This window comes from Abramis brama, assembly GCF_963993115.1.
Source record: "Abramis brama genome assembly, chromosome: 17".
NCBI classification, from domain to species: Eukaryota; Metazoa; Chordata; class Actinopteri; order Cypriniformes; family Leuciscidae; genus Abramis; species Abramis brama.
In genome coordinates this window covers 20447010-20461483 of record NC_139979.1, presented here as the reverse complement: position 1 = coordinate 20461483, position 14474 = coordinate 20447010, and the positions used below count along the sequence as shown (strand labels likewise).

Sequence of the window (14474 nt, the reverse complement as noted above, 5' to 3'; positions counted from 1 at the left end):
GTGTTGAGATGTGTCGGCTCCCTCTTGCCGTATAACAGACACTTTGTTACAGTATTCGACTTGGCACTGTACGTTTGTATGTGGAGAAGAGTGTATCCACGAGGCCTGTCACTTGATGTGGGGGTAAGTGTGCGAGCTCTTTTGGCATCAATGGAATTGGGTGAAAGGTCATTTTTTCTGCGGAATTCTACCCAGTATTCAAGACACTCAATACGATCCAGATGTGTGTGTGCATGTACGGCAGCTCCACTCCTCCCTCGCCATCACACCATCACAAAACCCCCTCCTCCAGACTTTCCCCCATCTTTATATTCCCCCTTCTATCTCACTACCTCTTTCATAACCTCTACAGTAAGTGTCAGGGAAAGATGGAGCGATCTCTGCTTGTGTCTCTTCTGTGTGTGTGGGCCCTCAGCAGCCTGGCTGCAGCATCAGGTGAGCGTGTTAGTGTGCGTGGGTGGCTGAGAGAAAATGAAAGGATTATGGATGGCTTTCCATGTAAAACAGTTTTTTTCAATGATTTGTTAATGAATATTGAATGAATGACAGCTCATTTGATAGATTTTTGCCTTAGAGACTCTAGTTTTAAACTGGAGGTTCAGTATTAATTATTCATATTTTGTATTTAAAGAAAGTGTGATCTTTTTTCATTTATTTGAAAATACATTTTGAGTCTCCATCACATTGTTTATGAAATTTCGATTCAGCCAAAAATGAATATTCAGTCATTATTTACTTAACTGTATGTTACTCCCAACCTGCATGGTTAATTTATTATGTTAAACACATAATATATTTTGAAGAATGATTCAACTGTTTTTGCCAATACAATGAAAGTCAATGGGGTCCAAAACAACTTCAGACTCCACTGACTTTTATTGATGGATAAAAAAAAAATAGACATTTAAAAAATATATATATATTTTGTGTTATACATACATGTACAACTGTCTCTTTAAAATATGTCCGGTTTTTAATTTGATCATTTTCTACTATCATCCCCTCCCTTTCACATATTGCCTTGAGAATCTGTTTCTTAGAGCTGGTTTTCCATGAAATACGTAACACACAAACAGCCTGCTATTTTATGGCATGGATTAAATAGTTAAACAGACAAATGTACACTGTATTTAAAATGTGTTGATGGCATGGACGCTATGTATGCACTCTCTTATGCTTACCAAGGTTGCATTCATTTGATCAAAATACAGTAAAAACTGTAAAATTGTGAAGTATTAGGGACTGTTCGTTTTTTATTTAAGGGGCCACCGGAGTTTTGAGATCTGTTGTCAAAAAAGACATGACCCTCCCTTCGCCAGCAATACATTTTTCTATGACCCTCCAAAATAATTGTGAAAAAAGGCATGACCCTCCCCGATAATTTATTGATTAGCCTACTTCTGTACTGGTTTGCGCTTGACAAAGATGTTCAGATAGCCATTGTTTTTTTTTAGTTTTTTTTTTAAACCATAAACTCTTGCTTTCTCATCTTACTAGGGCTGTAACGATAGACCAAACCTACGATTCGGTTCGTATCACGATTTTTGATTTTAGATTTGAAAAAAATCATGTTTTCGGTGCTGATGCGGTGTGACAGAAAGCAGTCTGTTTTCCTTCGTTATGAATTGTTCTGTTTAAAAGTAGACATTTCAAGCTTTCTATATATTTCTCAGGTCTGTTAGGCAAGTAGAATACCTTACGCTGAGTTTCGGTTCATTTATGAGACAAGAGTCCAGTTCACTCGCCCGCACCTCCGTGTCATGATTAGGCCTATCTATTTTCTACTATATTTACTTCTTATTTATTAAATCCAGATAAAACATTGATTAAAATTAAGATACAATTAATAAAAAAACAAAATTCACTTTAAAGAAAGGCTTTGTGCTTTCTGTTTGAGGTCTCTGTGAAATTTATAGAATTACTAAAAAATATTTTGCCACCTAAAAGTTAAAGATTTTTTGTGTCACGTCACATGTGTATTTCCCTCATATTAAATATAAAACGCATGTGTAGACTGATATTTGTCTAATGTCTTGACTCCTTTCAGACGTTTCAAAATATTGGTATTAAATGCATTTTCTGAGAATTTATATTTCAAGTTTTGACTGCAAATGTCACGTCCATAACACTGGAATCGCCCAATTTTAACGAATTTATCCTCAACTAGTTTTTGTGGTATAGGTCTACGTATTTTATGTTAACTTAAATAATACTAATAGTAATTTAAAGATGTGGTAGCCCTACATCTCACACATCGTGGAAACAATAAGAATGGAAACTAAAATATGGTATTATCGCGCTACAGCGCACATTCTATCAGCTGCAGTTCTGGCGCCTCAGTCCTAATACTGTAAAACTCGACGTACGTTCATATCACATGTTAATGCAGCGGTAGAGTTACACTCAAAGGACACTGTGCACTTAACAAAAGTTCATTATTTGCTCGTGCTTTAAAGCTTTGCCGGGTAAACATTTTTTTGGCATTCTGTTCTGACATGATGCACTTTTTCTAAGCGCGAACTGAAGTGCGCGCGCACTATCAAACAGCGCCAAACTGGATTTGTGTTGGGTCAGACCCATCTGATATCGAAGGGGGGCTGATAACGCGAGATCAACATGGAGCTAAATGGAAAAAAAATAGCACCAAACAAGCCACTTTGAAATGTTGCTGTTTTCATGAATATAAAAGTTGGGTGACCCTCCCCCTAGACTAAAAAAAGTTGGATGACCCTCCCCTCAACAAAGAATAAAAAGACATGACCCTCCCCTATTTTCATCCGGTGGCCCCTTCCATAAATACCGAACGGTCCCTTACATTACACTGAAGACTGGAGTAATGATACTGAAAATTCAGCTATGCCATCACAGGAAAAAATTACACCTTAAAATATATTAAAATAGGAAACCATTATTTTAAATTGTAAAAAATATGTCACAATATTACTGTTTTTACTGTATTTTTGATAAAAAAAATAATGCAACCTTAAGCATAAGAGACTTCTTTCAAAAACATATATATTTTTTTACCTATTCTGATCCTTTGACCAGTAGTATGTGTGTCAGCTCAACTGCCTGTGAAACAAATTATGATCTGCATATTGTCTTTATTTCTGTACAGTGGATGTAACAGAACAGTGCCCAGAGAGAATACTGGGTAATGAGAGAAGACAAACATGCCCAAAAAAGTGTCAGCAAGATAAAGACTGTGTCAACAAACGTCAGTGTCTCTGCGACGGGCAGTGTGGACTCAGCTGTGTGGCCCCAGGTCAGAGCTAGAAACCCCATAATGCATTTATTATTAACCTTAAGAGCAAATAAACCTAAAAAAATTACTAAATCTATAATATATTATAAGGCAGTGTCCACAGTTTTCATGTGAGTATTCTTTGTGAACAGGTCGTACGTGTCCATGGCCTCTCCCACCTGCAAAAAATTTGGATGTAGTTCTCCTTTCCCCTTTGCCTTCTTTCTCTGCCCTGCTAGAGGTTCGTTGTAAGCCTGGGTACACCATGCATAACGGGCTGGACGCTACAATACGCCGCTGCCAGGGTGACCGACAGTGGAGTGGAGATGAGCCTGTTTGTACAGGTAGAAAGGAGTAAACATATTTTAACTGTTATGTATTGTTTTTTTGTTTTTTTTACTGTTTTTACAAAACATATTGTTTCAAAGCAAATGAAAATGACATCAGTCCTGTTGGGTCAGGTTGACCTCATCTTGTTTGCAAACCATCAAGTTATTGTCAGTATTATGCAATTTAGGATTACTTCATAGCATCAATATTATGGTGGTGATATTTAGCGCAGCCAGCCATGAATGCAAGAAGAAAAGAGAAATATGTGTCAGTGTCTGCATAATAATGCATTTTTGGATGCATGACTATTATGGAACAAAAGCTTGGAGCTTGTGGACCTGGGTCAGCGCTTATTTCTGGATGGTGGGGTTTTAGTCTAAAGACTCCAGCTCTGTGGAGAGGAGGCGTAAATCGGCAGAGCTCCAGGCTGCAGCATTCCCAGTATCACCCCCTCTGCAACACATGCACACATTCAAACACTCATTTCCTGGAGTAACATGAGAGGTATTTCTAGGAATGAGCTATCAAAAGAGCTGAGGTGTGGGCGTTTGGGGTCTGTGAGATATGTCCTGCAATACTCTATTATCTGCAGATCAGTGAATATTTAACAAGCAGAGACAGGCATGTAGATATGCCAGATTCACACACAAAGTTCAAGCACATTCAAAGCTGAATTGATGTACAGTGGAAGTTTGGTGTGTGTGCATGTTGACTGTATGATTTCCTCCCCCTTCATTAATCAGTCATCCTCACCAAAGAGGGAGAGATTCGATACATACTGTAACTGCATGAGTCAACTGCACAAGAGGGAATGTGAGAACAACTTGTTCCAGATGGATTTTTCTGATAAAACTTTGTTTTATCATTCACATTCTGTCCATCCATCATCTCGGTACCTGCTCAGCCATGCGGTGACTTGTGAATCCATTTGTTAACCCTTTTTACCTATCTGTTCATTCACCTAGTCATGTATTGTATGTTACCACATCTAGTGCAGTGGATAAAAGCTCCATGCCATTATCCACAGGATCATCCATTCGGATTCCTTTTCCGACTATGTATCAAAAATCAGGGAAGCTGAATAACGGAGGGCTTTTGATTGTAAATTCTCTTCCCTTACACCGCCTAAGCTCTTGTTTTGAACTTATACGGTGAAAAAAGGCACTTACCACCCTTAAACCATGCATGAGAACATTTAAATTATGTAAAACTTATTTTTTGTCTGTTTGTTAAGAAATACATAAAAATGCAATGTAATATTTACAATGACCTGCTTGAATAAACATTTTGTATGTTTTTAAAATCTATATTAATACTTTTGCGTTGCCCCAAGATTTGCATTCTCTTGCAAAGCTTTTGCGTTCCCCCAAAAAACTTGCGTTTGCTTGCAAAACTTTTGGGGTTGACTGCCTATATAAGTCACGCAGAAACGTCGTCAGTCAGAATCTTTCGACTGAGGAGCAGCTAGCATGACTCGCCGGGCAGCAAAGGTAGCACGGGAAGCTACGCAATACTCGTTCCCTTTATCTCAGGGAACCACTGTTACGTGAGTAACCATAAACGTTCTCTTTCGATACAGTTCACTCGCATTGTGCTCAATTGAGTGCCCCTAGACAAGCTGCATAGGGAGAGGCTCCTATACCTGCTACACAGCCCATAAATGTCTGAGACTGACATCACCCATGCTTGAAGAGCAGGGATGTCCAGGATGTAAAATCTGACAAAGGTGGATGGTGAGGACCAGCCGGCCGCCGCACAGATATTTGCGAGAGAGACTCCCCTGGACCACGCCCAAGGGACCAGGGCTCTGACGCAGCCGTGGGTCACCTTGAGAACGTGTCGGCCTATGCGCCACGCATGGGGTGAGACGAGACCTTTTAACCAGAGCTGGAGTGGTCGCATGTGGAGCAGGCCCAACGGAATGGTAGAGGAAGCTGCCGCCATGAGGCCCAGCATCTTTTGAAACCTCTTGAGGGGGTGAAAGGACCCCACTTTGGACGAGGTGGCCATGCTCCTGATTTTCAAGGCGCGTTCTTGTGAGAGCCAAGCCTTCATTTGGGCTGAGTCGAAGACTGCTCCCAGGAATGAAATTCGTTGGCTGGGGAGCAGCAAGCTCAAAGTTGACCCTGAAGCCCAAGTCCTCCATATGGCTGAGGAGCTGGGATCTGTGGATGCATAGCTCCTGTGTCGATTGGGCTATAAGTAGCCAATCATCGAGATAGTTGAGTATGTTGATTCCCTTCTGTCTCAGAGGGGAGAGAGCCGCTTCTACGCACTTCATAAAAGAACACGGAGCTAGAGAAAGTCAGAATGGAAGGACTGTATATTGGTATGCCACGCCCTCTAAATGAAATGTCAAGAACGGCCTGTAATGGGGGGCTATCTGTATATCTAATAAGCATTTAGATATTGAATTTGCGCAAGGATTTATTTGATAGTTAACATTCTGAAGGGCCATCTCATACTGGAACTGTCCCCATTGTTTTAAAAAGTAATCACGGAAAGCAAAATAAGGCATTAGCATGACCGCATCTTGCTAGCCAGGCCTTTCTAGTGTACCAGCTACGGGAGAAGCCTCGCACGGACTGCTTTCCTTTATCGTTAGCCTGCTGTTTGATAGAGATGGGCACTAAAAGGCACTTACCACCCCTAAACCATGCATGAGAACCATTTAAATTATGTAAAACTTATTTTTGTCTGTTTGTTAAGAAATACATAAAAATGCTATGTAATATATACAATGACCTGCTTGAATAAACATTTTGTATGTTTTTAAAATCTACATTAATACTTTTGCGTTGCCCCAAGATTTGCATTCTCGTGCAAAGCTTTTGCATTGCGTTGCTTTGGTCTGGCTCATGGGGGCCTTAGTGCCCTATATTGGCCAGCCGCCCCTGGCATAGACTGAACTTCAGCTCTGAGGACATGCAAACTGAGATCGTCTGAGACCGATGTTTGAATCATGCCCCTGAAGCGGGGCGGTCTACGAGCGAATTGGAGCAACCTCGTTCTATTATCCCCAAAATCCAGCTCAACACTCCGGGGATGGCCCGTCATGCCTGGAGTGGAGTGGCAAATGGTTGAAGTACTACAGGCTGTGTCTCGTGCTAGGGCGGGAGAACAGCACCTGTTACAGCATTGAAAGGAGGAAAAATTTTCTTTTTGTGAAAATGTTTTGGTTGGGTGCAAAAATGTTTTGGGTCCACAAACTGGTGGGACGGACCCAGAACCGGCAACAATTACATTGATTCTAGCGCCCTGAACTGAAGAGGGGACTGGAAGATGAGCACGCTTTGAGCACGGCCTTGGTGGGACTTAACCTTTTTCTCTGTCCTGAGGCATCAGGACTGCTTGACTGCACGGGGTCTAGCTCTAGCTTGGGACGAGGCCCTTGACACTTCAGATATGGGTAGCATTTGGCTGGGCGAGGCATTGCTTGACTTCCAGCTGGGGCTGAACGGGCACTGAGACTGGCCTGGGTCGCTGCTGGGTTGGCGGGGCCGTCTTGGAGCGACTGGAGGCAGTGGTGGAGCTGGTTCTTTTAGGCAAGAAGTGACGCATAGCCTGGGCCTTGATGTAGCATTCTGCGAAGCCGTCCACCACGGAGGCGAACAAGCCCGATGGGGAGACGGGATCAAGAAGAGTCCTGTCGGCGTCCTTAATCTCAGTGAGATTGACCCACAAGTGGCGCTTCAGCACCACTAGACTGGCCATAGCGAAGAGGAACAGTGGACTCGTGCCACATCTTAGTGAGTTCCTGGTGGACCTCCGGAAAGAATGGGGCTGGACACTGGCGAGGGTTTTTCTGGCACCGCCCCGGCTGCAGGAACCATTCGTTGAGTCGGCTGCGGGTGGGCTCTTCTGGGGCCGACCAGTCTAAGCTGAGCTCTTCGACAGCTTTAGTGAGGACTCGCAAAAGCTCTGAGTCCATGCAAGGCCGTGCTTTATCACTGTTTATGCGGCAGGGGAGCGGAGTCATCACCGGAGTTTGTTCACTCTTCGCAGTCAGAGGCGACCAGAGACATAGAGTCTAGTTCTTCCTCAGACCCGCCAAATGAGACCATGCCACTCGCACCAGATGAGGGGCGTTGATCCTCGCGGGTGAAGAACAGGGGACTCGTGACGGTGAAGGGAGAGCGAGGCACACAGGCGCTGGGCCGATGGCTGGGCCGATGTTAACTCGCTTCTGCCTTGCTGCTCAGCCTGGTGGCTCCGTTTCTTCTTTCACCTCAGCTCGAGAGGGCAAGGAGATGTGGAAGCGGCAGGATTGCTGAAGAGTGCTATCCAGACACTCAGCGTCACATGGTTCAGCTTCTTGCAGTGCGGGCAGCTTGAGTCTAGAAGCGCTGCCTCGGCGTGGGCCCAGGCAAGAGGTGCACTCAGAGTGCTCATCTAGAGCAGGCAGGTGAGCCCTGTACAAGCCACATTCACGGCACAACAGACATTTGAAACTGTCGCTGAAATTTGCTCTTAAAAGTTGCTCTTTTGTTTAACCTCCGGATGGCCGCAGGGGAGACACTCAATCAGCTTGCTTGCAGAGCACCGTTCAGTCAGCGTGTCAGCAGAGCGCCGTGCAGTCAGCTTGCTTGCAGAGCGTCTTGTTTCGCTGTGAGGCTCGTTCGATAGCAAGAAGCGAATAGAGGCTTCAGTCTTCTTCAGAACAGCGAGATTATCTTCGTGCTGAAGGAGAAAGATTCTGACTGATGGCATTTCTGCGTGACTTCCCTGCCCTTTTGGCGGGCTGAAATGCCACGCACAGACGTGAACCAATCAGGCTTCAGGATTCTGAGAAAACAGTTTTCCCCATAGGTGTCAGCTTATGCACCAAAGTATTTTTTTAACTCCTTCAGTATTTGGATTTACAGATTTTTGGCTGTTTTTGATAAGCCTATTATTTCTTAGGAAACAAAAACTGCTTTACTAATCAAAGTCACCCAATCAAAGTTGTGGTGCAACTAACATACAGTAACATGCAGTGTCAGTAACAGACTGTGTGTCAAGGTCAATAAGTATCTTGTAATATCAGATAATTTGACCATTTTATGACAAACAAGGTTCAGATTTGTAAAATGTCAATGGACACCCCAAAAACGGAATATGTATGAATTAATAATTCACAATATTTTAATTAAAAATGGAAAATATGTTACTAATTTTTATTTACTTGTTTTCACTTTCCTGAAAATGACAAAAGTTTTTTTTTTAAACAATAAGAAACACGAATACAAAGTGTACATTTCAAAGGACTTGACCAAATCAATTTAGCATTTAAATGCATTCTCAAGTGAAGAGATAAACAAGCTATTTTGATTTAGGTGGAGGTCTTGGAGCAGAGCCGGTTTTGGTGCCTGAGGTTTCCTGTTCTTTGCCTGATGATGATGATCTGCTCTCTGTGCAGGGCAGTGCTACTGTGGGATCCACCATCCAGTATCAATGTGCATCTGGGTGAGATTGAAGAGAAAAATAAAACTGGAAAGAGAAATATGTGACTGATATACAACAGAATGTCTCTTTTTATTATAATTATGCAATCTACACACCTTGTCCTTTTCCCCATACAGATCTGTGCTGATTGGAAATAGTGAGAATATCTGTCATGAGAACCAGACGTGGCAAAACCCTCACCCCATCTGTCGCCGTAAGTGTGTGTGTATGTGTGTGTGTGTGTGTGTCTGTCTGTCTACACATCCTCCTCCGCATGGGAATGACTGAGACAGAGATCTTGCTAAAAGGAAATAGCAGGTGTATTAGAATGTATGCTTGAGTGGAAGATGTTGATTCAAACTGCTAAAGAGATATTGTGTAGCTACAATTGCACAAAATGGTACAAAGTAATGAAAGAGAGATGAGAGGGACAGCGGGAGAGAGAAGAGCAATAAAGACTGTGTGGGTTTGAGAGTAGGCGGATAGGGCACTATGTGTAAATGATTTTTTTGAGTGTGTAGAGCTAGTGGAGCTTCACTAAAATGCCGGTTTCACTAAATTATTCTGGAGCAATGATGCCCCCTGTTGGATCAACATCATTTTTGCAGCCATGCTTGTTTTAAAGGCTTATTCCATTACGAAGTTATGTTCAATCGATTCGATAGCACCGTAATTTTGACTGGTCCTTTCTTTTCTTTTAAAAAATGCAAAGAATGTGCGTTAGGCTACTGTGAGGCGCTTTAAGTAAGACCGATCTGTAGAATGTAGAAAGCACCTCACCCTGCCTGGTTCTAAGCCTAAACTTGACATAAACTGTAAACTTCAGTACATAAACTGTAAACCCTCAAATCTGATTGGTTGATCGGAAAGTTGTTCCAGGATCAACAAAGATGTTGATCCAGGAACATGTGGTACTTGGTGAAATCTTGTTTGAGGGTTTACAGTTTATGTCAAAGGACATATATTTAGGGATAAGTTATGGGTAGGGTTAGGTTTAACAAAATTTTCAGACAGGAATGTTGTTCCAGGATCAACTAAATATATAGACCCTTTTACAGCCCACGTGATCAAATAGTTGCGCGCGCATTTTGGCAACGGAAGTGGTGTTTTTCCCCACTGGCTCTAACGTGTTGGCACCTCCGAAAGTTTATCAAAACGGTTTCCCAGCATCAAAATGTCTGGTTGTTGCGTTTACGGTTGCACTAATCGATATTCCACCAAGGGGCTTAAGTTTTATAGGATTCCGACAGGATCACGGCCATTTCAGAATAGTGGCTGCAGGCGATTAAACGTGTTGATTGGAGCGAGGACATAATAAAAAATGCTCGCGTCTGTTGTTTAATCCGCTCGCGTAGCTTGACACGCTGCTGATTCTCGCCATACTTCCGTTGCCAATATGCACGCGCATACGTCATCGTTGTGTACAAACAGTAAAAGGGTCTATTGATCCAGGAATACTTGGCAAAATCATGATGACCATAAAAATTTTACAGCTCAAATAATACACACATTATAACACAAAAAGTTATAATACATGATGTCGATTGAGCACAGGATTATTCCTTTACGAGTTTTCACATTAGACTTAAAGGAACACTTCGACTTTTTGGGACTTTGGCTTATTCACCATATCCCCCATAGTTAGATAAGTCCATACATACCTTTTTCATCTCTGTGCGTGCCGTAACTCTGTCTGACGCACCCACCGCTAGCCTAGCTTAGCACAAAGACTGGAGGTAAACGGCTACAGCTAGCATACTGCCTAGAGCCCTGCACGGGGCAAAACATCCAGCCCTAACCGAGACCTGGCCTGTGGTGTTCAAGCCCTAATCCGGCCCCAGCCCGAAAACGTCTGCAATTTTTCAGCCCGAACCTGACCCGAGACCAACATCAATATCACTTTGAGCTCTCTGATGCGCGCTGTCTCTGCTAGACGCACACACAAGACGCACACACATACACACACACGCTACTAGGTAAAATTTTATTATAGGCCTCAAACATAACTACCACCACCTACAATTATGCCCACAAATATTAATACAGACTGTCCATTACAGAGAAGCATAAGCATGCAGTAGAGAATATTATATAGCCAAATGTGATCCAGCAGTAAATAAAGATTTATGGCCTACCTTTTTTTGATGTCAAGTAACTTTACTGAAGAACAACGTTTCAAAGAACTCTTCGCCAACTGGCTAACGTTAAATAATAATAAAAATATAATAAAGAAAAAAAAATCCGTTAAACTGAGTAGGTTCATTCACTGTTTATTTGTGATCGTTGTGAAGAAAAAGAATAGCATCCACTGTTGAAGGCTTCAGGCTCGGAAATCAAATCAAAACTCTTTCAAAATGCAGCTTTTCCTGAAGTATTGGGAACTTTTAGTGACTCCTTACGCTCCAACTTCTCCCTGATGCTCTGCATGGTCAACTATCACATAATGCATTGCACGCACGTCGCGTTACTCGCGTGTTCGCGTATTGCGTTGCATATTTATAATATTAGCCTATCAAAATTATCAATATTCCATACAGTAGCCTGCGCTCTGCATGTATATTATGGGCACGATGAAAGGAGAAAAGCTAAATGAGCCCGAGTCCGACCAAAGCCCAATCTGTAAAAAAAAAAGAAAAAAAAAAAGACCCGACTGCTCCCAATAAGTGACAAAATAACGCCAACATTTTCCTATTTACATGTTGTGATTTGTATAGTCACAGCGTGTACAAATAACATGGTCACATATTCTCACAAAGCACTGCTAACTTGGGCGGAGTGATTTGCTCGCAGCGCCTGAGAAGCCCCGTGGTGAGGAGCAGAGTTCGCTCAGAATTGGAGTAAATCACTCCGCAGAAGTAACAGTGCTTCGTCTTCTGAGAATATAGTTCCCAGTATGTATACGGTTAAAAGATGGTTGTGTCTCATGTGACCTTGTTATTCGTACACGCTGTGACTATACAAATCACAACATGTAAATAGGAAAACGTTGGCATTATTTTGTCACTTATTGGGAGCAGTATGCTAGCTGTAGCTGTTTACCTCCAGTCTTTGTGCTAAGCTAGGCTAGCGGTGGGTGCGTCAGACAGAGTTACGGCACGCACGGAGATGAAAAAGGTATCTATGGACTTATCTAACTCTGGGGGATAAGGTGAATAAGCTAAAGTCCCAAAAAGTCGAAGTGTTCCTTTAAGGTTTTTAAACTGTAATTCTGGAAGCACATTTATGTGTATATAAGTGTGTGCATATGTTTGTTATCAGGTGTGGTTTGTCCTCCTCCTAAAGAGGTTGATCGTGGACACCTGGTGGCTGTCCAGAGAAATGAATATGAAGTTGGTGACACAATTTATTACCTTTGCAAGAAAACCTTCTTGTTGGATGGACCAAATCAAGTGACTTGTCTACCTAATGGGACATGGAGTGCAGAGCCTGCTTGCCGGGGTAAGAAAAGCTGGTAACAACACAATACGTTCAGTCATTATGGCTGTGTTGAACTTTTGCATTAAGCATTTTTATTTTCTCCAATGTAAGGTTTGGAGTGTTTTGGTTTCCAGCCGTGAATAATAAATCTCCTTTCCTTTTTGTCATGACAAAAATCTCCCATCATTCTCTTCACCATTTCTTCCCTTGCCCTTCCGATCAGCCCGCTGTCCAGTCCCAGCTCAACGCAGCAGGGTGATTGTGGGAGCACTAAAGCGCTGGCCATATGATTTGACTGATGGTGTGGTTGCCCATGGAGAGAATGTGACGTTTTTCTGTAAACATCCAGAAAAACATTGCAGCTTCACTGCCACGGAGGTCTGCGTAGATGGACAGCTCAATGCACCTAGTTGCTACCTTGGTACACAATTGCCACCACATTTATACACATAATACTTTACACTTAAAAATAACCCTGCATCACCTTCATCTACCTCTTTTCTCTTTAGACCCTACCTGGCTGCAGTTCAAGCTCTTCCCTCATCGACTGGTTTCTGAGATTGATACATGTGATCCTGCTGACCTTGAGTAAACTCATCTAATTATGACAACACATTTTATATGTTGGCACACACAGCTCTCTCCTCACTTTGGAGGAGAGAAACAATTGTTTTATTAATGTGCCACTACATTTTTATTTTGGACTGGATCTCACAGTTATGCCTCATTTAACTCTTCTCTCTTCTATTTTGTATGTTGCATTGACAAAGTTACCTTAAACAGAGTTTGTATCATATCTGATGTATGCAGACACCCTCATATTTGCTTGAGGTCGCGATTGAAGCTGCTATCTTTTGTTGTGTTTTGTGGCCATACTAAGTGTAAAAGTGCTTTTTTAGTTATAGCATTTATGTTTATCTTGTTATAATATTTTATTTCTTTGTTACAGGGATTGTTCACCCAAAAATGAAAATTCTGTCATCATTTACTCACCCTCAAGTTGTTCCAAACCTGTATGAGTTTCTTTCTTCTGTTGATGGTATAGCCATTGACTTTCATAGGGAAAAAAATATTTATGGATGTCAATAAACCCATCAACTGTCTGGTTACTGACCTTCTTCAAAATATATTATTTTGTGTTCAGCAGAAGAAAGAAACCCATACAGGTTTGGAACAACATGAGGGTGAGTAAATGATGACAGAATTTTCATTTTTGGGTGAACTATCCCTTTTAAAAAAAAATCCGCTAACTGATACATTTGTCAATACCACAATCAAGAAAGCACAGGCCAAAGGTGATCTCTGAAGTCATGCCATGTAGAGATGCTCTCTAATTTTACTGTATTCCAAAAGCAGTTAGCCTAACTGATTTTTGACTGGACTGCTGATTATAAGAAAAGAGTACACTTGGGAATATTATTGCATAAAAGCTTTGCTGCTGAATTGTGCTTTCATAAGGATTCAGTTTTGCATTGTGCGAACTTCATAATAAATAATCTTTGAATGTAGTTTTTTTTTTTCATCTCTCTTGGCGTGATTCTACAATAAAGAAATTGGAAACTGTTTGTTGTCATTAAAAGTACTGATTTTATTTTACTTGGTAAGTCTGTATGAATGATTTAGATTGAACAAAGAAATGTTTGAGTCATATATCTCAAAACTTAAACGAAAGTTAGAAAACTTAAATAAGTAAAACTTAAAACTTAAATGCATACAAATAAATGTTTGAGCCCTAGACCTCAAAACTTATAAAATACAGAAAATACACAAATAAGTTTTTTTTAATTAAGCTCTATTTGTTTTGTTTTTTTGCATTGACATTATTTTATGGATCCCCTTGCATTTGCATAACTGAAATGTATAAATATTGACTTAATACAGTAATGAAAATGGATTAACAATTAGATTACACAATTAATAATGGTATCGTTGTGACATTATACTTTTTTTTTTGTATTATTTCAAACCAGCATAGGCCTATATTAAATTCAGTACAAAAATGTAATTTTTAATGTGCTCAATATAAATGTGCTTAATTGCCATGAAAATAATGTTTTTA

General features: G+C 41.3%; 1 protein-coding gene across 1 annotated transcript; it reads left to right on the top strand.

Moving 5' to 3' along the window:
* Positions 1 to 338: 338 nt before the first annotated feature.
* On the top strand, positions 339 to 13978 carry ntd5 (ntl-dependent gene 5). The gene is made up of 8 exons (XM_084088178.1): positions 339 to 435; positions 3119 to 3265; positions 3397 to 3588; positions 8890 to 9019; positions 9136 to 9212; positions 12257 to 12436; positions 12639 to 12836; positions 12925 to 13978. The coding sequence occupies exons 1-8, from the start codon at positions 369 to 371 to the stop codon at positions 13005 to 13007; spliced, it is 1074 nt and encodes a 357-aa protein (XP_083944304.1). The 5' UTR covers positions 339 to 368; the 3' UTR covers positions 13008 to 13978.
* Positions 13979 to 14474: the final 496 nt, after the last annotated feature.